Source organism: Rhipicephalus microplus, chromosome X (assembly GCF_043290135.1).
Source record: "Rhipicephalus microplus isolate Deutch F79 chromosome X, USDA_Rmic, whole genome shotgun sequence".
Taxonomy (NCBI): domain Eukaryota; kingdom Metazoa; phylum Arthropoda; class Arachnida; order Ixodida; family Ixodidae; genus Rhipicephalus; species Rhipicephalus microplus.
In genome coordinates this window covers 396,310,783-396,337,007 of record NC_134710.1, presented here as the reverse complement: position 1 = coordinate 396,337,007, position 26,225 = coordinate 396,310,783, and the positions used below count along the sequence as shown (strand labels likewise).

At 47.8% G+C, this 26,225-nt stretch overlaps 1 protein-coding gene across 1 annotated transcript; it reads left to right on the top strand.

Annotated features, from left to right (window-relative positions):
• Positions 1-227: 227 nt before the first annotated feature.
• Positions 228-23,386, top strand: LOC142775438 (uncharacterized). Its single transcript, XM_075876835.1, has 4 exons — positions 228-277; positions 8,054-8,241; positions 12,999-13,701; positions 23,227-23,386. Exons 1-4 carry the CDS (start codon positions 228-230, stop codon positions 23,384-23,386), a joined length of 1,101 nt encoding a protein of 366 aa, XP_075732950.1.
• The last annotated feature ends 2,839 nt before the right edge of the window (positions 23,387-26,225 follow it).

Sequence of the window (26,225 nt, the reverse complement as noted above, 5' to 3'; positions counted from 1 at the left end):
GGGCCGATTACTGCTTCGAGGGCATCTATGATGTCATCGACGGTGCTCCCCTCTGGAGCGCTGAAGTTAAAGCAATGAGGTTTTGGTGGTGGCGCTGCGAAAGCCATCACACTTCCGTCCTGGCCCTGGCTCCCGCGGCGTGCGCTGTGGTGCCCAGGCGTTGGCTCAAGATGAAGGCCTGAACAGAGCCGGGGGGTTGTCCAGGGCTTCGCTTGATGCTCGATGAGATGGGGTTGACGACTGGCAGCGCCCCTGGTCACGGAAATCCCGGCACCAGGTAAGCGGCAAACGGAGCGTCGGCCGTCGATCAAGTACTGACAAGCGGCGAAGTGCGTCGGCATTTAAACTCCTGCCATCTAATGTTCTAGCGTTATCGCTGGCGGTGACGAGTGTTTCAGAATAATCTGTACAGTTCGCGTAGTGGGCATGATCTTATCGAAATGATCTACTACAGTATCGAAACTTCTCGAAAACTGCAGGCGCAGTTTGCGCTGAGAATTGTGTAGTGTGTTGGGGCGATAACAAAGCTTGAGGAATGGCAAGTGGCAATATATATATATATATATATATATATATATATATATATATATATATTGTACCGGAGCGTAGTGGCGCCAGCTCTGTGCCAGCGTGAAAGAAGACGTTGACGTCCGTGTGGCTCGTCCTTGCCGGGTTCCTGCCTGTACCAGCTTGTTGCGGCTAACGCTTCTTGATTATTAACAAGTTTTTTTACGTGAACTCGCTCGTTGCATTTGGTGGAAACGTGCTGGGTAACATCCTGGAGCTCCGCAGCCGTAAGCTACCATCTGATTCCGCAATTACCGAGCGCGTCGATCCCCCACAAGCCTCTTCCATGTCGCCGCCTGTCATGTGCCCTGGCGTACTTCGTCTGCTTGACCCACCAGTCTACAATGGCGCTGAAGATTACGATGTCGAGGATTGGCTGGCAAAGTACGAGCATGCCAGCGCGATTAACAAGTGGGAAGACCTTGCGAAGCTGACTCATGTCATCTTCTATTTGACAGAATTGTCCAATCTATGGTTCACCAACCACCAAGCCGACATCCCCACCTGGTCGGTTTTCAAGGTGACCGTGACCTCGTTTTTCGGTCGTCCAGCTATGCGCAAGCTTCGCGCTTAACTTGGCCTGTGGGGACAATTTCAGCTAAACGGTGACAGCTTCGCGAACTACATTGAGGATGTGATCGGCCTCTGTAGGCGAGTGAATACGAGGATGACAGAGGCTGACAGAATAAAGCATATAATGAAAAACATTGATGACGACGCTTTTCATATGCTTGTGGCCAAAGACCCACAGACCGTCACTGCCGGGATTCAGCTCTGTCAAAGGTTTGATGAGCTGCTCAAGAAGCGAAATTCTACACGTCGCGCTAATACGCAAACGGCAGATATTTCGTCTTTGGAGTGGAAAAGAAGTGGCTCTGACTACACCGTATTGATGCCTCAAATTCAACAGTACATCCGTGAAGAAGTAGCTCGACAGCTCTCGCTTGTGACCACCATCGACGATACCCCCAAGCACTGGACCACTCACTTCGCCATGCTATTCAGACGCAAGTTGCCGAGGCTCTCCCTTCACCCACGTCCCCAATATCAGGTACTGCAATGCTTACTTATGCAGAAGCCGCCGCCGACCTCCTGCCCAACCGCCGCTCCCTTCATACAGTCTAGCCACCAACTACTACTGGTCGCCTGTTCCAGTTTATCTGGTAAATAAACCGTATCGCCACCTCGAGCACCTGTTAACTCTTGGCGTACTCCGGATAACCGGCAAGTCTGCTGCAACTGGGGTATTCCAGGGCATGTCGCGCGCTACTGTCGTCGCCGTTGATTCTATTTTAATGAGGCTCAGCATTCCAGCAACGTTTCTCGGCAACCAGAATCACATGTTACACCTGATGCAGCTGACCACCACTCACGTCGACCAGACATCAGCCCACGTCGACCTCCTTCACCCGTATTCGGTCTCCTTCTCCCATGCTTCGCCGTTCCAACCACGCCCAGGAGGAAAACTAAGCGTCACAGTTCCCGAGGCAAATCTGCGCCACCGACGAAATTTCCAAGGCTTCATCTTTCGCCCCCTAACGAGATTGCCGTGTTTGTGAACGGTTTCGCCACAACTGCTCTTGTCGACAGATGTGCCGCTATTTGTGTAATGAGTGAAATGTTGTGCCGCAAACTGAACAAAGTGACGACTCCACTGGTTGATATTTCTTTACGCACAGCGAGTTTGCAGCACGTCCAGCCTTCTGCCACATGCACTGCTCGTGTGGTGATTCAAGGGGTGCTTTATATCGTTGAATTTGTCGTCCTTCCGCATGCGTCTCATAAGATCATCCTGGGATGGAACTTTCTTTCCGCTATACAAGCGGTTGTCGACTGCGCCCGTGCACAACTCGTTTTGTTTCCGTTCAGCACGACATTCATAGATCTCCCTTGCTCGCCTAAAAAGGTGACCGTCGACACTGACGTCATCATCTCTGCTTTTTTGGTCGCCATGGTCTCTATTTTTTACAACTCTGTCCCTGATTCAACTGCCCTCTTTATACCGTCGCAAGAATGCGCTCGTCACCGGAACCGTGACGTCCCGTTTGCTGTCATAACGCTTGCCAATGGTTCGAGTGCCGTGTACATGTGCAATGTGTTCCCTTGTCCCGCTACTTTATTACATGGCGAATGTACTGGGCATCTTGACGCTTATGATGCCATCATTCCTTTCGATTCCCCTTCCGATACGACGCCGATGTCCGTGGATGCTGTCACGGCTGCCACCGCACCCTCACTACCTGACGAAGACGTTCTGTCAAGCAGCGTGGACATCGGGCTTACGCAAGACCAGCGCAAACAGCTCATTCAACTACTTGACCGTTTCCGCGCCCCTTTCGACCACGGACAACCTCCCTTGGTACGCACGTCAGTTGTCGCTCACACTATCGACACCGGTCATCCTAATCCATTTCGTCAGCGCCCCTACAGCGTCTCGCCGGCTGAGCGTGACGTCATCACTCAAAACGTCAATTAGATGCTCCAACGTAGTGTCATTCAACACTCGCACAGTCTTTGGGCTTCGCCAGTGGTCCTTGTGCGAAAAAAAGATGATTCCATTAGGTTTCGCGTGGATTATCGGCGACTAAACAACATCACACGCAAGGATGTTTATCCTCTGCCACGCATTCATGACGCCCTGGATTGCCTTCAAGGTGCGGAGTTTTTCTCTTCACTGAATCTGCACTTTGGATAATGGCAAGTGCCAATAGCCAAACCAGACCATCCAAAAACGGCGTTTGCGACCCCAGTCGGCTTATATGAATTTAATGTTATGCCCGTCGGTCTTTGCAATGCGCCGGCAACTTTTGAAAGGATGATGGACAGTGTCCTCAGGGGACATAAATGGCATATGTGTCTTTGCTAATTAGATGACATAGTTGTCTGTTCTACAAGTTTTGAAACTCATCTTTCCCGTCTGGAACAAGTTCTCCAGTGCCTTACAGCAGCCGGGTTGCAACTCAACTTCAAAAAATGTCGTTTTGGCGCACGCAAACTCACAATTCTCGGCCACGTCGTGTCAAAATAAGGAATATCGCCAGACCCTGCCAAACTGCGTGCCGTTGCCGAGTACCCCAACCTACCACCCTAAAGGAGCTCCGTAGCTTCGTAGGCTTGTGCTCGTATTTTCGGCGTTTCATCCGCAATTTTTCTTCTATAATCGCCCTCCTAACTCAGCTTGTCTCCAGTAGAGCAGACCTCTCGGGCTGGAATTCCTATTGCAATGTCGCATTCACGATGCTGCGCCGGATACTCACGTCTCCACCAGTTCTCCGCCACTTCGATCCCAATGCACCTACTGAAGTTCACATGGATGCTTGCGGTGTCGGCCTCGGTGCCATTCTCGCTCAACGCAAGGATGGCTGCGAAGAGTATGTTGACGCCTATGCCAGCCGTACCCTAACAAAGGCAGAGTCCAACTATTCCGTCACGGAAAAGGAGTGCTTAGCTATCATTTTGGCTATAGGAAAATTTCGCACTTACCTTTACGGACGCCAGTTTGATGTTGTCACAGAACACCATTCCTTATGCTGACTAGCGTCCATGAAAGACCCTACTGGTCGTCTCGCTCATTGGGCTTTACGCCTTCAAGAATACGACATCCATGTTGTTTATCGCTCAGGACGCAGACATTGAGACGCCGATGCCCAATCCCGTTCTGCGCTGCCTTCTGATCTTGCCTGCTTACCATCTGCCATCTGCAACTCTTCATCGCTGAGCATCACCAACATGTCAGCCGAGCAGCGCAGGGATCCCTGTATCAATTCTCTGCTCGAATTCCTCTCTAAGGGTTTGGTAGAATCGACTTCACGGTCCCTGTCTCATCAAGCAAGACACTTTGCTGTCCGTGAAGGCTTGTTGCATCGCCGCAATTACGAGACTGATAGCCATAGGTGGCTCCTAGTCATCTCCCGTCATTTGCGCTCGGGCATCGCTGCCTTTCACGATCACCCCCAGTGTGGCCACGCTGAAGTATTCAAGACCTACTCTCGCCTTCGTCTAAGATACTACTGGCGCGGCATGTATCGGCACGTTCGCCAGTACGTTCGGTCATGTGCCACGTGTCAACGCCGCAAGACGCCTTCTCGCAGCACTACTGGTTCTTTGCAACCCTTAACCTGTCCAGCGAGATCATTCGACCGCGTCGGAATTGATATTTATGGTCCTCTACCCTACACTTCTCGAGGCAACCGGTGGATTATCGTCGCCGTCGATCATTTGACACGCTACGCTGAAACATCTGCGCTGCCTGCTACCATTGCGAAATACGTTGGGTCCTTTCTTCTGCCCCATCTGATTTTGCGGCACGGTGCACCTCGTGAATTACTGAGTGACCGTGGATGCGTGTTTCTCTCGAACGCCGTCGACGAGCTGCTCAAGAAATGTCGCACTGTTCATCGGAAAACCTCGGCATACCATCCTCAAACCAATGGAATGACAGAACGCTTTAATCGCACCCTTGGAGATATTCTTGCCATGTACGCGTCTGACGACCACACTGATTTGGACCAAGTGCTCCCTTTTGTAACGTACGCGTACAACTCTGCGCCACAAACAACCACCGGCTTCTCTCCTTTCTTCTTCCTGTACGGACGTGAACCATCATGCTCCATGGACACCATTCTAAAGTACAGACCTGACGTTTCCGAAGCGACGCCCGTTTCCGAAGCAGCTGCTTTTGCCGAAGAGTGTCGTCAACTCGCTCGCTCGTTTACCGCGCAAGACCAGTGGCGCCCAAAAACTGACCACGATGCATCTGCATCTAGTGCCCACTATAACCCAGGAATGTTGGTTTGGCTCTGGGTCCCGTCTACCCCTCCCGGTCTTTCCGCAAAGATTTCGTCGAAATACCATGGCCCCTACCGTGTGGTGCGACAAACATCTCCCGTCAACTATGAAGTTGAGCCCAGTGGTTCACCTCCGAACCAACGCTGCCGAGGGCGTGAATCGGTTCACGTATCACGACTCAAACCATGCTATGACCCCCCTGTCGTGTCATTTCCTTAGATCGCCAGGTTGGCACTTTTCTGCGCGGGGAGTAATTGTACCGGATCATAGTGGCGCCAGCTCTGTGCCAGCGTGAAAAAGACGTTGACGTCCGTGTGTGGCTCGTGCTTGCCGGGTTTCTGCCTGTACCAGCTTCTTGCGGCTAACGCTTCTTGTTTAATAACAAGTGTTTTTTGCGTGAACTCGCTCGTTGCAATATATATATATATATATATATATATATATATATATATATACATATATATATATATATATATATATATATATATATATGTGTGTGTGTGTGTGTGTGTATGTGTGTGTGTGTGTGTGTGTACATTTATTGTAGCTAGCGTGCACGGTTAAAAACTACTATGAAGTCGGTTGGATGATGGATGAAAACTTTTATTGGGCTCCTGAAGGATTCCACCCCCGTTTTATAGGGTAGGATCGTGGGCCGCTCCCACGCAGGGACGGGGAGGCCCAGCCTCATCGTCGCATCGTGGGCATTCTGGACAGCCTATAGTTGTTGTATGAGAACTGGACTCGTGAGAGTTAAAGGAAAGGAGTTTTGAGGAAATTCTTCATCTTTTCTTTGTAATAAGGGGCACCTTTAGAGCATGTGGTTAAAATCACTGCGAGTGCGGCAGTCCGGACAAAGTTCTGAAATATCGGAATAATTGCTATAAGTTACGAGGCTACGGTATGTTCCTGTCTGAAGCATGCGAAGAGAGATTGCCTGTGGCCTAGACAATTTTTGGACCGGCAACGGAAAGGACCTACGGCCTCATTGATAGTGTTTCGTGATCTCGTTGAAGGTAGTCAAAACGTCCCTATAATGAAGGTTGGGAGCTGATTACTCTGTCTGGGAAGCAAAAGTCCCGGCGCGGTAAGTGAAGCCTCGTGCCTTAGAAAGGGCTAGCTCGTTGACATTGGGAAGGCGCCCGACCTTCAAGCCAAGGTGAAAAGGGTCGAAATAATAGTGTGGTGGGTGAGTTCCTTGTGAGGGAAAGTTCTAGAAACTTCTTTGCACATGGAACCAGGAGCGAAGGCCCTAGCAGCACTATGAAGTAAACGAAACAAACACAAACAGCGTTCTCGGCTCGACGTTGGCGTTTCACAGCACCATCTCAGGCACACAATTTCGAATCTTCTTGAGAGCCGTCCAGCCAGCGAACGGTCGAGAGTGAGGCGCGAGTGGACGAGAAAGTGGGGCACAGGGAGGAGAGAGAGCGAATGGCGAGAGAAAGAGCGGTCAAGCACTGCACCTGTCATTCTTGACGGCCATGCTGTCAGCGTTTTAACAAAAAAAAAACGCTACACAAAAGCTGGCCGCACGGACGCTACAAACGCGTTTTAAATGCACTGCATTGAGGCTGTGGCAAGTAACGTTCAAGTCAAAGAGGTGAGGACTTCCGTTGGGCGAGGACAAGCGAGCGCGCCCGCAGCTGCTGCTGACAGCTGCCGACGCTGAAGCGTGACATGGTGGTGGCTCGGGTTTCTTGGCGCGGGCGCGCCCACTGCTATTGATATGCGAGACGGCGGAGGACGGAACCAGACAGATCCAGACGGATCCAGATGGACATAGCCCCACTAAGAAATGCATTCCCATTTAGTGCGAGGAGCCCCTTTAAGGCGTGCAGTATCGCGTCGCAGAAGCGTGGAATCACACGAGGCGTCAAAACGTGTAATGCGCAACGAGTAGTTGGTCCACCCGTACAAAGCGCACAGGCACAATTAATAAACATTATCAGCAGCAACATCTACACAGTGTGCAGCTGCACATGGGCGCGTATAGCCTTACGGATGGCTAGTGGGTACTATGGCAGTTTACAGAAGGAAAAGCTACGTCCGAATGGGCACATGGCGAAGTACTCGTGGTAGGCAATGTAGGATTGTTTTAAAGAGCCCATGTTGCGCACACGGACGTTCTTTTTCTAGCAGTCCGTTTAAACTGTCCACCGAGAAGCGAAAGCTGGCTAGCGTATACCTCGATGTGAAAGTAGCCCGATAGTACACTGTAACGTTCTACTGTTGAAAGATAAGTTGAAGCATCCTCCGTGTGTGTGTGTGTGTGTGTGTGTGTGTGTGTGTGTTTAGCTGAGTCCTCCAGAGTGGGTGTTTGGGTATGAGTAGGTTTTTAGCTTATCCCTCCAGAGTAGGTATTTGCCATTTTAGTAAAAAACATTCAAACGACAAACGCGCATTCTTTCGACCCCCAAGCCACTGTACCGCGATATTCAAGGTGATTTATTTTTCTTTTCATCATAAAGTTCCATTTTCTGTTGCGGGTATAAGCGCCATCATGCAGCAGATATTATCATCATCAGGCTCGACTCCTGGTCAATGCCCTTGACATCCCAGAAGCAGAGGCATTGCAGAGCCATCATCGTCATCAGATGCATGCCGATCCCCCGAAGTGGGCTGTGCCAGGTGGCCGCCTTGGAGCAGGGCAAATCAATCAGGACAGTGCCAATGCACAAACCCTCATCCACTGAAGTGCGGACGATTGTCGAACGCGACCGCACCCAGCAGCAGTCGCGTCTTTCGGATGCACCTCGGGTGAACGATTCGGAAGACCCGCCGCCAGCCCTGCCAGACTTCGGGTGCAAGCAGGGCCTGGAGCATGCCGACGCATCCTACGCTCCAACGGGGACTGCAAACATCTCAACGCTGGTGCGATACACGGTAAGCTATATCTCTTGCCATGTTTTGCCCGAATGCACGCTGCGCGAACAATGCCGCTGGCGATCCTTCAATCACTAATATTTCACCGCGCTGTCCGCATCCTCCACATGCCAGACGTTACTGGCAGACCTATTCGACTGTTTTTAAAACTTGTCCGGTACTCTGGCAATAGATGTCGTTAAGTACATTTCTCTGCAATCGTAAAACGCCACTCTTTTGGTAATTGCCTTAAATATTCAGCTGCGTGGACTGCGCCAACTCAGAGATGTCACCAAGCGATATATCTCGGACGCTGAAAATGCCACATTCACCCGATTACGCCTGTTCTATTGGCCAGCTGGTCTCTCCTCCATCGTTTTCTTCTGTCCTCACGCTCATGCGTGCGAGCTTCTGAAACCCAGTGCCCCTCTTTTTCCTCCACTCGGCCATATTTCTTGAGTAATAAGGAATCGCCGACAGATGTCTCGCGGTAGTCGAACTACTCACTGATTGTTGTTCCGTCCCAGCTGTAAAATTGACACATGAGGTATTTGATGTTGGAAAGCTATATGAAGCACCCCAATTGCTACGGTAGGCGGCGAGACTGTGTCGTGATGGTCGTCGCGGGTCATGGATAAGAGCAGCGTAGGCAGAAAGTTTTTTTGGAGTGGGGGGAGGGGCACCTCTTTGGTCTGAAGTGGGGCTCAGCAGGAAAATGGTAATTTTGCAATCTGTATGCCAGGGCGAAACCAATTTGTGGGGAGAGGCAACGGGCCCAGTGTGCCACGTCCTATAGCTACGTCGCTTATACGCGCGACTTGATATGGCGAGCTGCCAGAAATGCCTTTGGCACAGAGGGACAAATGTATCGTCGCGGAAGCAATTTCCGCAGGTGGTAATATGAGTCGCCGTTTGGTGATCCTGCTTGAATTACTCTTACTTGCACAGCCTTGCCGAGTAGGCCTAAGTAGGCCCGGTCTAAGTAGTCTAAGTAGGTTGTCGTGCTTAGTAGACCTTTTCTTTCCGAGTCGGACTAAGAAGGCGTGCGAACTCGACAGGCTGTGATACGCAGTCAGCGTGACGTGACACACTAGCTACGATCAACTTTCTCGCGTATGCCGTTTATTCTAAGTTTCTTTGGGTGAACGGTGTTCTGTGGTGCATCAGTTGCGCATCGCTACCTGACTCACCGTTATGAGTTCCACGCCTAACAGGGAACTCCAACAGTGGAAATCAGGCAGCGAGCCATGGAGGGGAAAATGGTACGCCCAGCGTTGAGGGAAAAGACGAGAACCACGTGGGTGAAAGAGCAAATGCTTTAAGGAATCAAGTAAAATGGGCACATACACAGGCTTGCAGCGGAAAACAAAGCTAACTGCTGGTTAATAAAAAGTCACAGTTTCGCCGCAGGGGCGAAGCAATGAATGCGATAGCAGCTTAGAATTTAATGCTGAGAACGGCTAGCAGATTGAGACGTTCAACGCGCTGCTCACGCACAAATGAAGCACAAAAAGAACACACACAGGACGAAAGCTATCTAACAACGCTTACAGCTCAACGCTCAACGCGCTATTTGAACAAAAACGACGCACGAAACATAATCACAGGTACTGATATGAGTGTGAACTAACGAGTGCCCCACTTGTTACTTCACTGTTCTTGAAAGCGCGCTCTTTTCGCAAACCGGGCCTGCCCAGCGAGCGAAGTGACCTTTGTGGCTCAGACAACTAACGCAATCGTTCCGGTGAAAGGCCAAGGTACATGATTCTGCCCAACGAAGAATAAGCGCGCGCACACAAGTGCTTACCCCCCCACCCTAATCTGCGGGCAAAGTACGCGTAGGGAGATAAGCGCGCGTTGGCGCATTGCGACGAGCTGGGTGCCGAGTGCGGGCGTCTTTTTTTTTCTTTCTTAAGTTTTCATATATATAGATACGTATACACATACGGTTCATGACGGCGGCGGCGACTGTTCTTATCATTGCTATCGCACTAATACTGAGGTTGTATTCCAAAAGAAGGCAAGCGTGACAAGAGAACCTGATTGTTAAGTGGGTATATATAATTAGGAAGTTTGTGGGCATAACGTAGCCATAGCAAGGGTAGGTTCCGGGTTAATTGAGAAACATGGGAAACGCCTTCGCCTTGCGTTGGGCCCAGTCAGGCTAATGATGATGACGAAAACTATGAAAAGCGGCTCAATCACGTATATACCCCCTTTGACTATCTTAATGTGAATCGGTAAGCGTAACAAACCATACTCTCTTGGTGTGCTTCAAATCGGCTACACCTAGAGTAAGAGTAAACAGAATACAGAACATGCCACGAAGAGAAGCAAGTTTCGCTGAGTGTAGTTTTCTCAGAGCGTAAGTGTTAGAAATGAGAGCTTGTACATTTTCAGAGCTTGTAAAAATTTTATGGGTATGCAACAGCTGCAGCATCATTTCTCATGGATGTGCCTACGTTGACGTCTAGTGGCACATCTACATCGCAACAATTAACGCTCATGATCATGTTTTAGGCGCTGTGGCAGCTGAAGATGTAAATATTATGCCTGGAGACAGCATATACCTTGAATTCAGTGCAAAGATAAAACACAAGCATATAATAAACACTAGTACTCGGATAGATTTGATCGCAAACGGACAACACACAAGAAGACAGGACGACTATGACCACTCACTGCCAACTGGTTTTATTCGGAATAAAACCAGTTGGCAGTGAGCGCTCATATATCTTTCTCTCTTCTTGTGTGTTGTCCGTTTGCGCTCAAATCGATTCCAGTGTGAACCAGCGCGCCCAACTAAGCACATTATTGAACTGGTACTCGATATGCACTTTTTCAAAGCACCGTTAATTAAGTAGAGGCACGGCATGTTGTGCGCGTCAAAGCCGAGTAATACGGTAAACACAGCCTCTGCTCTACGCTACCGCACTGTGCTTTCGCAACATCATGGAGGCCCAGAAACACGGGAGGCAGAGCAACACGGGAAGCATATCCACGCTGTGGCCAGCGTTGCTCGCTGACACCGAGACACCCTACCTGCATCGTCACCGAATAGCCCCACGGAACTCATTACGTAGTTTCATGAGTCTTTCACTCTTCTGCTCATAGACGGGGGCACCACTCCGCTCCGTCAAGAGAAGGAGACAGGTGTACCAGGGCTTTGGGTAGCCCAAAAGCCCGAGTCCAATCAAGCCCGTAAATCAGGCTCGGGTAGGCTGACGTATTCTCACCTCTCCCGGGCTGGTCCGGGCTGCTTTGTTCGTTATCGTGAGGGCCTAACTAAGTACAAAGCCCGAATCAACCCCTGGATGTAAGCAATTCACCAGAATTGTTTTCCAGAATGCAGCGATAGCGTACAAGATGGGTGTTGGGATAATCCATGGCAATGACTGGCAACCTGCGGCCAGCGGGCCACATTTCTGTTTCAAACACTATATATGAGAACATCCCACCCCCTTACCTTGTCATATATACGTATCTGAAGGCCGACATGGCAGCTTTGACCTCAAATGGTGTTTTCTTTTGCAATCTATATTAGTAAAATTGCACACTTGCCCCTGCGTCCGCAAAATAAGCATGATTTTCATTTCGATTTTGTAGATTCTCAATGCCCTAAATTTTCACCCCTTGTCTGCAAGACTCTCCCTCCCCCCGATTTGCCATACGACCCTCACTGTGTCGGCTTAATGCAAATTTGGCCCTCCGCTTCAAAAGGCTATTGCCTACCATTGACCCATAGAACCAGGCTCCTGTCCTGTATCTGAGGTTCTAAACTCCTGATGGAACAAGTAGATCTTAAAATTCCAAATTATAGCTATACGTTAACAAAAAGATGTTGGCAGTTGCGGCTGTACTATTGCTACTGTGCGAGCAGCGAACGGAACTTCGGTTCGACGGGACATGTGATACGGGAGCACTGCATTTCACTGAAGCCCGGATCATTGTAGACAGCTTGTGATTGGTACACGACAACTTCTAATATGCGGCTGTCATGGGTCCCTTGTTTGTCTAACTTTTATAGATTTAATACGATGCCACATTATTGAAACCGATAATCCTTTTCCGCAACAATTCTTCATATTATTGGACCAGACTATGTGCTGGGCTCGGGCTGTTTGCACGTCGGACCGGGCGGGCCCGCACCTCTAGTATCGAGGTCTGGCGGGTCTTCAAAGCAGATAGCATGGATCGGGCCGGGCTCGTGCTCGGAAATTCGGCTCATGCGGGAGAAAAAATATGAGAGATATAAAACGCATCTTGCGAAACTTCGCGCTTATACTTCGGTGGCGTAGTTGACAGAGCGCCGTGCGCCTATCATCACTGACCGAGAGATGCGGGTTTGATTCCCAGCGGCAGAAATTTTTCTTCTAGTTTTCATTCTTTCTCATTCGTTAGTGTCAATTTACCAACGTCGTTTCCATAACGGAAATATAAAACTGTTTCATGTTGAAATAATCATTTAAGAGCACAAATGTCCGCAGTATCACGCAAATAGTGCCACTTTCGCAATATATATTTCATCATATGTACTGCAAAAAAACTGCGCATAGAAGAGTTATGCGTGTGCATCGGTCGTGCAGCGCATGTTTACCGGTTAAGGCGTATATGTGCTAAAAAAAATCTCATTCCATTTCGAATATTCCCCTCTCGCTACTACTCTGCTACTTTAGAAGCGTGCAACAGGACTTCGCAAGTAAATTACTGTTGCCGTTGGTGTTCATTTGAGCCATGATATTCTGTTTCGTCGTGCGGCCGTCGGATTGTTCACGCAGCATGCGCACGACGGCTCTGCCCGGCACGGCCCCGCCCACATACGGCCCGACGACACCAAGAGGCTCATCACGATCACCACGCTGGCACTGGCCATGGTGTGCGCCTTCACAATCCTGTCGTTTCTGCTACCGTCAACCAGGCCGCAGGGAGACGTGTCACGCTGGTGCGACACCAGCGACGGTCGCCAGATGTGACGTTGCTCGCGCACAAGCTTAACCGCAGCGTTGACCCGTGCCACGACTTCGACGCGTACGTCTGTTCCACGTGGAAACCTGACGACCGGTTTCCCCGGGTGTCCCAGACATTGCTGGGTGACCTCAGCATCTCCTGGCTGGACGGCTTGCCTGAGCTGCTCGAAGAGGGAGCCAAGGTTGCGTCGCTGGCCGCTAAACCACTGGCCATGTACTCCTCGTGCGTGGAGAACAGTGGCTCCAGCGAGGCGGACAAGGGTTTGTTTCTCGAGTTTCTCAGGGATCGCAAATTGGCCTGGCCCGACAAACCACGTGGCGGCGTGCGTGCGCCTACCGTGTTCGTTGACTTAGCCATGAATTGGGAGATGGCGTTGTGGATGCGCGTCCGCGTGTTGAAGCATCCGTTCACGCCCGGTGCACGGCGGTTCCTTCTACTACCTGGTCGGAGGAGCGACGTGCGGCTGTTCGCAGCGTTGCACGAGTACGTCATGTCTACAGGCGACTACGCAAGGTACATATATCTTGATTTTACTTGTATCATAACGTTATGCGTGCGACCTCATAGGCTGGCGAACTCATTCTTGAGTCGACTCAATCGGACGCACTCAGATCAAACCAACGTTTTTAGTATCTAAAAACGTTGGATCAAACCATGAGCCTGATTCTGAGAGGGTCCGGATTACTAATATTTTGGCGGGTCTGAGTGAGTTCGGCTGAAGAAAATTTGACGAGTCTAACTCCGAGTGAGCCCAAAGAGCAAGATGCAATTCTTAAGTGAGTCCGAGTGAGTTCCGCATTTTTTATCGACCTATTGTCGCGCCTACTCATCTTCAGCATTATTATAAGTCATACGTGAATTCACATTTGTACTCATACCTATTCTCACGCATTAAAGAGCAACATCGTTCATACACCATTTCGACATTTACTCGTCAGATGCGTGAATTACGTTGAAGGGGTTCCTTGACATCCCCCCCTGCCAACTCTTTAGGGAAGTTCTTGATAAACATATAAGATGTTGTCATCTTGGTCAAAAATGTCTTTATAATTCTATGCGACCACACGGAACTCGTATTCCAAGCAACTATATCAAAAGGCACCCAGACGAGAATCGATTACGTTAAATATCTGTGTTCCACTGCATGGTCCGGCTGCAGTCTTCGGTAATAGGAACCTGTATAATTTTCTATAACAATATTTTATTGTGTAAGATTTATAAATGACAGACCGACTAAAGCGTATTGACACCACAGTCAGACAAGCTAATTATAGGCTAACGGACTCGTGAGTCGATCTCTGGAACTCGAACTCAGTTTGAGCTGAGTATCTGACTCCAATAAGTAGGACTTTCGTGAATTTGAGTCTGAGTGGGTGGGGCTCAGGCATATTTTAGTGAGTCTGAACACGATTGAGTCCAAAGTGTAAAATATATTTCATGAGTGAGTCTGCATCAGTTCACAATTTCTTCCGACCTACGGCGTGCATACAGAAACAACAGAAACCCATGGAAACATGTAAGCTCGATAAGATAGAAAATTGTTAAATGCGGAGAGCCACTGGAGCAGCATTTTGGCAAGAGCGCTTGTCTTCATCAAGACTGCAACATGACGTGGTGGTCTTGAAAAAAAAGCGAAGTATGGGTGATTCCACGTAAGATCGAACAATGCATGACCAGTCGACCCCTTAAATTTTTCTCACACTTTTATATATTACTGCCCAATGAGTGAAAAGAAGAGATCCGCAATTGGTTTTGCCAAAAAAACTTTTTTTCTTTGAAGCACAGTAAATCTATAATGACGAAGAAATGGAGTGCCACGCTTACCTGCTGTGCTGTTGTTTTTTCGACTTTGGCGTTGAATTACACAAAATATAAAAATCTACCTATCTCAATCTCATTTAGGTAAAAATAGGCGTATTAGTGCTGATGTTAAATTATTTTTCGCTTATCTGGATAGCGCAGATATTTCTTTTATTGTCAAATTTCACCCAGAAAACGTCCTTTGCCTACATTACAGGACTTTCAAAAAGGGCTGACGACAGAATGGTGAAAATTCCGCATTACTTTCTCAGCATGCTTATTCATGGAACTGACAAAGGTTATATTGATAACAGTTTCCAACAAAAGGCACGATCACGCGAACGTCAAGAAACCAGCATGCAAAGGAAACCTAAGGCAACAATAAAAAAACACTTTTGATATTCGTAAACTTTCTACACTTATTTTCTTGCACATCACCTTTCACAATCAATAAAAAAATGTTACATAATGTGGTTTCGCTTGCAGTTACGACCCGTCAAAGTGTGCGACCGATGGCGTCGCGCTGCAAACCATGTGCACGCTTGCTACAGTACAGTGTATAGAAATATACTGCCTAGTGTGCTGAGCGCCGGCTAAGAGATGGCCCCGCAGCTGATGACTGCCGGAAGCATCCGCATGGTGCGCTGCTGTGCGGGTGGGTGCATTTGCGTTCAATCGTTGATTGATATGTGGGGTTTAACGTCCCAAAAACCACCATATGATTATGAGAGACGCTGTAGTGGAGGGCTCCGGAAATTTAGTCCACCTGGGGTTCTTTAAAGTGCACCCAAATCTGAGCACACGGGCCTACACCAATTCCGCCTCCATCGGAAATGCCGCCGCCATAGCCGGGATTCGATCCCGCGACCTACGGGTCAGCACCCGAGTACCTTAGCCCTGCACTAGACCACCGCGGCGGGGCTTGCGTTCAATCGTTGCGCTCCGCAAGCGCTGCAAACCCTGCAGGGGGACGAGCTGCGCGAGGCCAAGTATTATTTTCCTGCAATTTCGGAGTGTTTTTTGCATAATGCTTTATTGTATAGGTACTACTCGATTATTTTCACAGTACTGGCGCTTCGCAACACCAAATGAAGATCATTTCGTGGCATACATTTCGCCATCTGCTACTGCCCGCAAAAAAAAAGACGCAGATGCCACATAATTTGGGAATCAATGCTAAGAAAGGTGACTCTGTTGTAATTTTTTATTAGGTGAAACATTATGAAGTGGCGCTAAATAAATGCAATAAATTGCATATTCAACACAGGAGCCAGCATTGGCGTTTCACGAATATTTGGCTCTTCTTGCAAAGTATTTCGAAGACCCTAAGTAGACGTAGATGATTAGATAGATTGATAGATAGATAGACAGATAGATAGATAGATAGACAGACAGACGTACGGACACACAGACGGATGAACGGACGGATAGACAGGCAGATGGACAGACACAGACAGGTGGACAGAGAGACAGACGGACGGACAGACGGATGGACAGACGAACGGGCAGATAGATAGATAGATGGATGCTCAAAGTGGTTACAGTGCGCAAAGCAATTAATTTTAAAAACCAATGACAGTATAACCACTAGAGTTATTTTTTAATGTGCTTTGTTCTTGAGAGCAATAATTATCACAGAAGACCTTTGAACCTTTACCTCTTAGCCTGCATTCCATTAGAATTTGAGTGAAAACAAAGACTGATAACATGCTAATTAATAATTTAACACCCGACGCATATGATACTCAGAATGTTGTTGGAAAGAGAGTCCGACGTTGACATAGGAGAAAAACTGTGTGAATGAAATTCAAAAGGGTATTTTTAATTTTTGAGATAAATATGAATATTTGAAATTTCGCCTAAACAGTGATTTCATTCCCGACACCGTTCACCCTAATCCGAAAAGATAGCTTGGTGGGGTCACTCTCAGAATGCTTTTCTCACACGACAGCCTTCGGATTCTTCTCCCTTGATCCTACTTTTTCATTCAGGAAACCGTGCTGGATCTGTTAGTGTGGGGAACAGGACACCTTTTCCCTGTTCAACCGATAAATTCTTTGACACAGCGGCACAATACACGTCCTTTATTTGCGTTGCCACTTAGCTTTCAACACCTCAGAGTGTTGCAGTGCACATTAGGAGCCGTCGAACTTCACAGTAAATCAGATGGCAGCTGCCACACACTGATTTCAAACGTCGCGAGGCTCCGGCAGCAACAGGACGAGAGGAATTTCGCGCGTTTGTGCACCCTCTCGAAACGCAGCGCTGCTTGTGGCATCTGAGTAACCTGTTGGCATCTGAGTGCCCTGAGTGTCCTTGTCCTGTTGCTGCCGGAGCCTCGCCACGTTTAAAATCAGAGAGTGAGAGCTCCCATCTGATTTACTGTGAAGTTGGACGGCGCCCAAAGTGCACTGCAACACCCTGAGGTGTTAAAATCTAAGCGACAATGCAAATAACGGACGTGTATTGTGCCACTGTGTCAAAAAAGTTATTGGTCGAACAAGGAAAAGTCTTTTTCCCCGCACTAACGGATCCAGCACGGTTTCGTGAATGAAAAAGTAGGATCAAGAGGGCAGACAGAAGGCCGAAGCCAAACGCTGTCGTGTGAGAAAAGCATTTTGAGAGTGACTCTATCGAACTATCTTTTCGGGTTAGGGTGAACGGTGTCGGGAACGAATTCGCCTTATAAGCATAATTTCAAATATCAGTATTTATCCTAAAATTTGAAAATGCCCTTTCAAATTTCTTTCACACACTTCCCCTCCCCCCATTCCCCAATTTCAACGTCAGACTCCCTTTCCAACAACGTATTAATATATCCTGCGAGTGTCAGATTCTTCATTAGCATGTTATGATTCTTTGTTTTTGCTCTAATCCTAATGAAATGCAGGCTAAGAGGTAAAGGTTTTGGGATCTTCTGTGATAATTCCTGCTCTCAAGAACAAGGCACATTTTTAAAAATGACTCTGGTGGTTATCCTGTCAGTGATTTTTAAAATTAATTTCTTTGCACCACTTTGAGCACCTGTCGGTCTATCTATCTATCTATCTATCTATCTATCTATCTATCTATCTATCTATCTATCTATCTATCTATCTATCTATCTATCTATCTATCTATCTATCTATCTATCTATCTATAGATATGTTTTTGAGTGCCCTCACGATCACCCCCTTAACTTAGGGTAAACCAAAATTAGTGCGGGTGGGTAAGATGATTCAATGAATATGACTCGCTGGTCCTGACATGAATAATTCACAATCCCGTCACGTACGCCATCAAACCTTTCTCGCCACATGTTTTTTAATGCGTGAGCGTTGAGCTGGCATTGGCAACATTGACCCTACGAATGCAAATAACAAACGTTGGTGTCATACTACAGGAATCGAAGCCAAGCAATCTGCATGGAAACTAAGTATTCTGTTGCAGAGCCTCGCCAGGTCTTCGAAATACTTTGCAAGAACAGCCAAATGTTCGTGAAACGCCAATGCAGGTTTCAGGGTTGACTCTCCAATTTCTCGGATATATTTAGCGCCACTTCGTAATGTTTCGCTTAATAAAAAATTACAACAGAGTCGCCTTCAATCAGCATTGATTCCCAAGTTACGTGGGATCTGCCTCTTTTTTTTTTTTGCTGGCAGTAGAGGATGGCGAAATGTACGCCACGAAATGATCTTCATTTGGTATTGCAAAGCGCCAAAACTGTGAAAGCAATCGAGGAGTTCATGTACAATAAAGCCTTGTGTAAAAAACACTCCGAAAAGGTAGGAAAATAGTTGGCCTCGCGCGGCTCTGCCTCCTGAAAGCTTCGCAGCGCTTTCAGAGCGCAAGCATTGAACGCGAATGCACCCACTCGCACAGCAGCGCGCCATGCGGGCGCCGCCGGCAGTCATCAGCTGCGGGGCCGTCTCCTAGCCCGCGCTCAACACACTAGGCAGTATATTTCTAGACACTGTAGTATTACGTCAGTTCGAGTGTTCGCGCGCTCTCGAGGCACCGTCGTGGTAAAACTCGGCAAAGACGCAGTTCAACAGGTTATCTTGTGATTGGTGTCTACTGACGCTGTTCCGACAACCGTGGATGTCCGCTTTCAACGGTCATTTTAAAAGCGCAGTGCTTTATTTCTTAAAACTGCAGCCGCTTGTCTCGGCGTGTGCTGCGCAATGATGGAGTACTGCTATGTGCCTCTATGTGATCACCCACCCGTGACGTTAACTTTCACAACTATCTTAGAGACCCGAAGCTAAGGAAGAAATCCACAAGTACTGCTTACTGGGCGAGCCATGTTAAAATATTGCTTTAAGCGCAGCTCAGTTTTGAGCGCAAAAAGAGATGCTGCACACCCGAAATAACGAGTATCACACCGCGGAAACTACAGATGACGAGCGAAGACATACACAGTTTCACTTTCTGACCAGCAATGTGGTTGGCGGCATCGGCACGCTTATCGGCCATCTGGGAGGAGTTTGGCGCTTTAGATTGGGCTACAATTGAACAAATGGATAATTTCACTCAAAAACGTTTTTTTAGGGCGTTAGTTCACCTTCGCGAGGCTGTTCGTTCGACAAAGTTTTTTCCCGAACCAGACGACCCGCGCACAAGAGCAGCGCCTGCTGCAGCGCGGCTGAGAGGGGAGTCCACAAACTGACGTCACACGCGAGAGCACACCACTCCGATCTCGAGGCCAATATTTCAGTTTAAAAAAAGCGCAGCACTGAAATAGATCTTGACTGCACTGAGGACGCCAATTCTGAGATTTTTTCGTCACGGAAGCGGTCATGAGTGCGGAATTACCGAACAAGTGCGCATAGTCCGGCGTCTTCCGGTGTGAAGACAGCCATCTTGTGCAAGACTGGGCACAATTAACATGTGGGTCTGAAGATTGTTTGTGAGTGCGTAGGACTCCGAAATTTGGCATGATATCGTATTGAGTAATTACTTCTTGCCACTGCAAATTAGCAGTTATAAACACGGTATAGTGAATGATTAGAAATGATTGTTGTACTCGTGGCCTTCCTTGAGGCACTGTGACATCAAGCTGTGACGTATGAGTTGGCAACTCCTCGAAAATATTGTTTCTTTGAAATGAGTTTCTTGTGCTTCGAATGGTAGTCTGAACAATAATTTTGTTAAGGGGTATAATTTATCGCCATGAAACGCACAGGAGCAGAGAAAACCAAGAGCACTGTCGGAATCAGATGAAGTGTGAGCAGCGGACTGTGCGCACGTCTAGAGTGACCTTAGGTCATTCTAGCACGGCCAGCAAAAGTCATCTGCCGACGTCATCTTAGATGGGCAGGCGGATTCGGTTGTCCATATTTTTTTCGTTTGTTCCATTTGTATTTGTCTCCTGGGGCGTCACTTTCACGGCATTTCAGTGAGATCAATTCACGCAGCGCAGTTTCTTTGGCGAAAGCGGTGTCACCCGCTTGTGAGAAGCGAGCGCTCGCAGCTTCCCGACGAGAATTTGCATGGTACTTCCCATTGAGGGAACACAGGCGAATTTCAACTTCTCCGTCGACGCCTTGAAGCGTTTCTTTTGTGGACGCCGGATGCGGTCGGGGAACCTTAGCTACAGACGGCGAATCTGACTGTAGCCGACTGCCTCTGTTTACGCGCCGATAACGTGCGCTGAAATTCCACCATGCCACATCAGTCACCTCGGGAAGCTTTTATTTGAATATGTAAGTATACGCATTGTAGACGCGTTTTTTGTGTGTGTGTTTCCTTTAAACACATACACACACAAAAAAAAAATTGGCCCCGTATCTGCATGTTAGAATGCAAATGTCGTCGAAAGACGATAGTGTTGCGTCTCGAGAGCTTGAACAAAACATTTATTTGATGTTCTGGGCAAGAAAATACGTGAATGCTATTCTGGCGGCACTGCGTTAGACAGACGGGCGTGCGCGTCCGTCTCAGAGGTGATAAGGTGTAGAACGCAAGGCGACGGGCAGAGGCCACCACCATGTCGTCTTAGCAAAGCGTTTGAAGCGCTCGCCTTTCCGTGCAAGCGTTGCATGGTCACTGCAGCGTGACGAGTGCTACGGTCCTTAAAATTACCTATGTATGCCTTTTCTAGTAAAATGCGAACATGCAGACTATGTACGTGTTGTTATGGTACCTTAGATATGCGCAATAATTGCTTTTTTATTGACAATCACACACGTATGAACACTCATCCTTGAGCAACATTAGTGGGCGCTGGGGACGGGGTTGGCCGTTCGAGGTATCGGCAGGTGCTGTTTAGACTACCCGGTTCGCGGTAACGGTGGACAGACAAATGTACAGACAGACAGACAGACAGACAGACAGACCAAAGTTTTTGCGCCAAAGATCCCCAAGAAAGACTATAGTTTTTAAATACAAATCGATCTCTGCTACGTCTGCATTTCTGATATGACGTGTTAGCAGCGCATGGCTGTGATGCGAGCAAAGGGCGGATAAAATCGCGACACTCCTACGCACATTCGTGGAATTTACGCCCCGCAGTGTCGCAATCTATCCGTCTGATTACACGAAAACGAGCCCTCTTTACACCGGAATGCGCCGGACTGCGCTTGCTTGCTTGCTTGTTAATTCTTTCTGCGGTAATGGCCGCTCCAGTGACAAAATCATTTCAAAATTGGGGTCCTCAGTGGAGTCGACAGCCATTACAAGGCTGCTTTCCTTTTGAGAAACTGAAGTATAGGCCTTCATTCTACGATTTGCTATCTTTGCACAAAGGCATTATTTGACGTGGCGTAACTGCATGTGAAACCATATATTATGCAGCATGTGTTTATTGATTGTGAAAGCTGACGTGCTATATAATAAGGGAACGGTTTAAAAAAATATCAAAAAATGTTTTTTATCATCGTTGGAAATTTATTTTGCATGCTGTTTTCTTGAAGTTGGCGTAATTCTATCTGTTTATTGAAAAGTGTTAATAATATAAACTTTCGCTGTTTTACAAATGAGCATCTCAGAAAGGAAAAGGGAACATTTGACCAATCTGTCGAAGCCCCTTTTTGAAATAAAGGTCTGCAAAATAGCAAAAGAATGTTTGCTGGCTCAATTTTGATATTTTTTAATAAAAACATCTACACTGTATACCCATAGAAGAGAAAAATATATAAACATGAGAGCAAATCCACCAATAATTAGCTAAACGAATTCGAGGTATGTCGCTTTATTATATTTTGTGTAATTATTCGCCACGGTCGAAAAACAGCAGAGCAGGTAAGTGTGGCACCCCACCTCTTTGAAATTATTGATTGCCTGTGCCTCAACATTTTTTTTCGGTAAAACCAATTGCGGATCTCTTCTTTCCACTCATGAAGCAACACTGCTTTGTTGGACCTTACGTAGAATCACACTTATGACAAAACGTTGAATCCTGCAACTACCCGTTTAAAAGAAATCTGAGATTTCCATCTGTTGCGTTTGCGCTTCTTTTACTATGCTATATCAATTCCGTAATGTCCCATATATATCCCATATCTCCTATATATATATATATATATATATATATATATATATATACATATATATATATCATAAACAAAATATTTCAAAATAGGAATTTAGTGAAGCGCACCTACAAACACTTGCTCTGCAGACAGAGCCCCGCGTTAGACAATTCGACCACGCAGCATACAGCCTTTAGCGTACTAACGACGAGCTAATCATATGCACCATTTACCGCAGGTGATAAGAAAAGCCTGGATGGGCCTCAGTATCACCCTAGATTACTAGAAGGGCATGTTTTAAAGGTCGTCACTCCGCGCTTCGAGGGTTCTGGAATTGGGAGCTCAGAACACTGGTTTCTCAAGTCACTTTGAGTGTGCGTGTTCGAAAGACCAACAGCATTTCACAGTAGTCGCAAACGCACAATGCGTCACACGTCGCCGAATTAGGATTGAGCTAGACGCAGGCCATGTCATGTTAATAGCCACGCTGCGTATGTGCTGTGTGGCTAACGACCCACGCTAGATTTCTACTTTTGGTTATTCGGTCGAAACATTTCTTGAAACATTGGCTTCAGCCTCAGGCTTTGCTTGTTATTTTAATGCGAGCAACTTACCCAACGCCTTCCAAAAATTAGCTTTATTTATTCATTTCAATCTTCCAAAGGACCTGCCGACTTGACATTGCAAACGGGGGATATAAGTAAATAGATACATAGCTCGGGGTATTCGCTATATACATGCTCTGATTGCACTTCACGCTTTTGCTGTGGAAGTTATGTATGCCCAGGTACTGGGGTCTCATCTACCATTTCTTTATGGGTCAGCAACCTGGTCCCGAGTACGAGATGGTCATCAAAGAAAGCGCCGAATCCCAAGGCGACGTGGTCGCCATACTCATACCGATGGCCATGCTGAGGTCTTACACGAATGCCTCACTGATCCGCTAAACCAACGCGTCCTCCCACGGAAGCGTGGACATGTGGTTGGAGGCGCTCAGAGAAAATGACCAGTCGGTGGCCGCCGGCGACGACGTGCTAGTCGCCTATTCGGCGGCCCTGTTCGTCACCAAAGGCTACGTCGAGCACCTCGGCGACGTCGCAACCCTCATGCTTGTGTCCTGGGAATTCGTTCAGTAGTACGTGCTTGCCCTCGACAAGAAGCTGCTCGAAGACGTCCTGAGAAGCGGCCCGTACGCGGCGAGCTACTTGGCTCTGCTGTGCGCGGCGCAGGTCGAGGCCGTCTACAACCCGGTCTTAGCAAAGCTCTACATGTCTTCTCGGATCACGCAGAAGGGAGAGGCGCTAGCGGCCTCCCTGTTAGGGACTCTCAAACAGAAGGCCATCGACGGTGTGAGCAGGATGTCTTGGCTGGACGACGCCGCCAGGCAGTTCTTCAAGCGGCAGCTCGCGTCAACTGTCGTGCGCCTCTGGCCGCCGGTGACTGTCAATAACTCACTCGATTTCGAGGGACTCTACCCGGCTGCCCTCAGAGCGAGCGGTCCTTCGTGAGATTTTGGATAAGCCTTTTGGAAAAGCAAGCTTTTGGAAAAGCAAGCGACATTGCCAGGCGAAAGCACATTCAGTTCACCTTTCTCTAGTTTCTTTACTTCTGTACTGCCCTCTCTCCACCTTTTCCCTCTTACTTTTCTTACCACCACTTGTTATGTCCACTCGATGAAAACTCGTGGTGAGGCTTTCTGCATGGAATGGACACGGCGTAACGAGCATGGTGCACCAGGAAGCCACCGCGCCGCCACCGTTAGGGGTGACCCAGAGCCATGGATACTCTTCGGTAGAGTTTGGCGACTCTTTCATCAGTCCCCTCTCCACACCCCACCCCAGCGCCACCCTCTTTTCGTAACGTAAAACCTCTCTCCTTGCCGGCCTGCTTGCCGGCGTGCTGGTAACCATCGTCAAAAAAAACTCCAGGTCTGAGTGGAACGCGGAACATTGTCACAGCGAAATCTCGAAGAGCAGCTTTTCAGAGCCTTTTCTCAACTTTCGGAGTAACTGCTAGAAGCACACTTGCTGGGTACCCACTATGTCATAAATAATTGTGTAGTATTCTGGCATTCACTATGCCAGAGAAGCGTGGTATCCACAACACACCTTCTAGAAATATTGTGCAAAAATTTTATTCAGTGGCTGACGACGAAATATGCCTGAAGTGGGTATGCACCGAAGTTAATAGGTGAACAAGCTTTTGTAATGGGTTGGATCACTGGGTGACCCACTCTTTATGCAATTCGCAATCTGTGACACCTGGTTGTACCTCTGATGTTCTAAAACATTAAGCGTGCCTACAGCTTGTTTTAAAATCAGATCCCAGCGCCGGCGTGTCTCAGCGGTAGGATACTTGACTGGCACGCAGGGAACTCGGGTTCGAGTCCCATTGTGAACCTAAATGTTTTTTTTCTACCGAGTTTTTTAGGGACGAAGCTCCTATTGGCGTGGGTCTGTCCATTCCTTGTAGGTATGCACGTGACCACCTATAGTTCCACCTTTTCCGACTGCCCACTACATCGTCCTTTAAAACATCCCATTATGCCTCATTACCGATCCACCACTTCACAGTCCATAAAGTAAATACTATTGAGAAGTTGCCAATATGGAATGCATTATGGTCATTTACTTGTATCCAGGTGCGCGTTAAAGAACCTTAGGTTGTTCCACTGTGTCTATCCCTTGTTAGTACGTGACCACCTATAGTTCCACCTTTGTAAACTGCCCATTACTTCATCCTTGCAAACATCCCACTACGCCCCATGACTGATCCACCACTTCGCTAACCATAAAGCTGTTATAATTAAAGGGAAACGGAAGCAACATATAGCTAGCACTTACGAAAAATAAAATTTATTGAATAAATATATACAGTGTTTGTGACGTCTTTCATGATTTAGTGGGCGATATTGGTGAATTGCTCATGGTTTAGCGATGAAACCCTCCAGCGCTTTGCCCCACTCATCATCATCATCATTCAGCCAGTAGATATTCTGAGACTTTTTCTCTTGTTTCCTGCGATATAGGTTACAGACACTGGCAGTGGTGTCTGAACACGGCACCGCACGTGACCTGTGTTCTGATGTAATAACAGCTTTCGCTGCAAATAACAAGATGGCCGCGCTTAACAGGGCAACGCGACACTTTCGCTTGGCGCTGTGCTGAAGTTTCTTGATTTAACCTCCCCCATCCCAATTCTTCGCACCGCCCCCGTGTGTCGGCTTCATGCAGCTATGCCTTCTGTTTTAAACGGTTGGCAACCACCAAATCTAGGCTATTTTACGTGTTGGCATTTCGTACATAATACGTGTGCACATACATGTATATCCTATAAGTTATCTCATGATGATGATGACGACGTTTGGTGTTTTGTGGCGCAAGGGCCATTTCATGGGGCAAAGAGCGCCAGTTCATGGGACTAGAAATGTGCACAATGATTGTGATAAGCGGCTGTATAAGGGCCTTAAAATTCCTCACACTAAGGCGGGTAAAAATATAGAAGCAATCAAATCATGACTATGTTTGAAATATGTGTGGTGTCAATGGATGGCGAAAGTTTATGTTAATAAAAACCATGGTGGGCATGTATGGCATCCGCACAAGTGCCTTGATCGTTGATAAGACAGATGCTTGGGCTGGTTGGTGATAGGGAAGCAATATATTTGCACAGCGCAAGACTACGAGTAGTTACGACGTAACTACAGATGAAGAGACAAGGACAGAAAGAGCGAAGAGACAAGGACAGAAAGAGCGGTCTTTCTGTCCTTGTCTCTTCTTTTGTAGC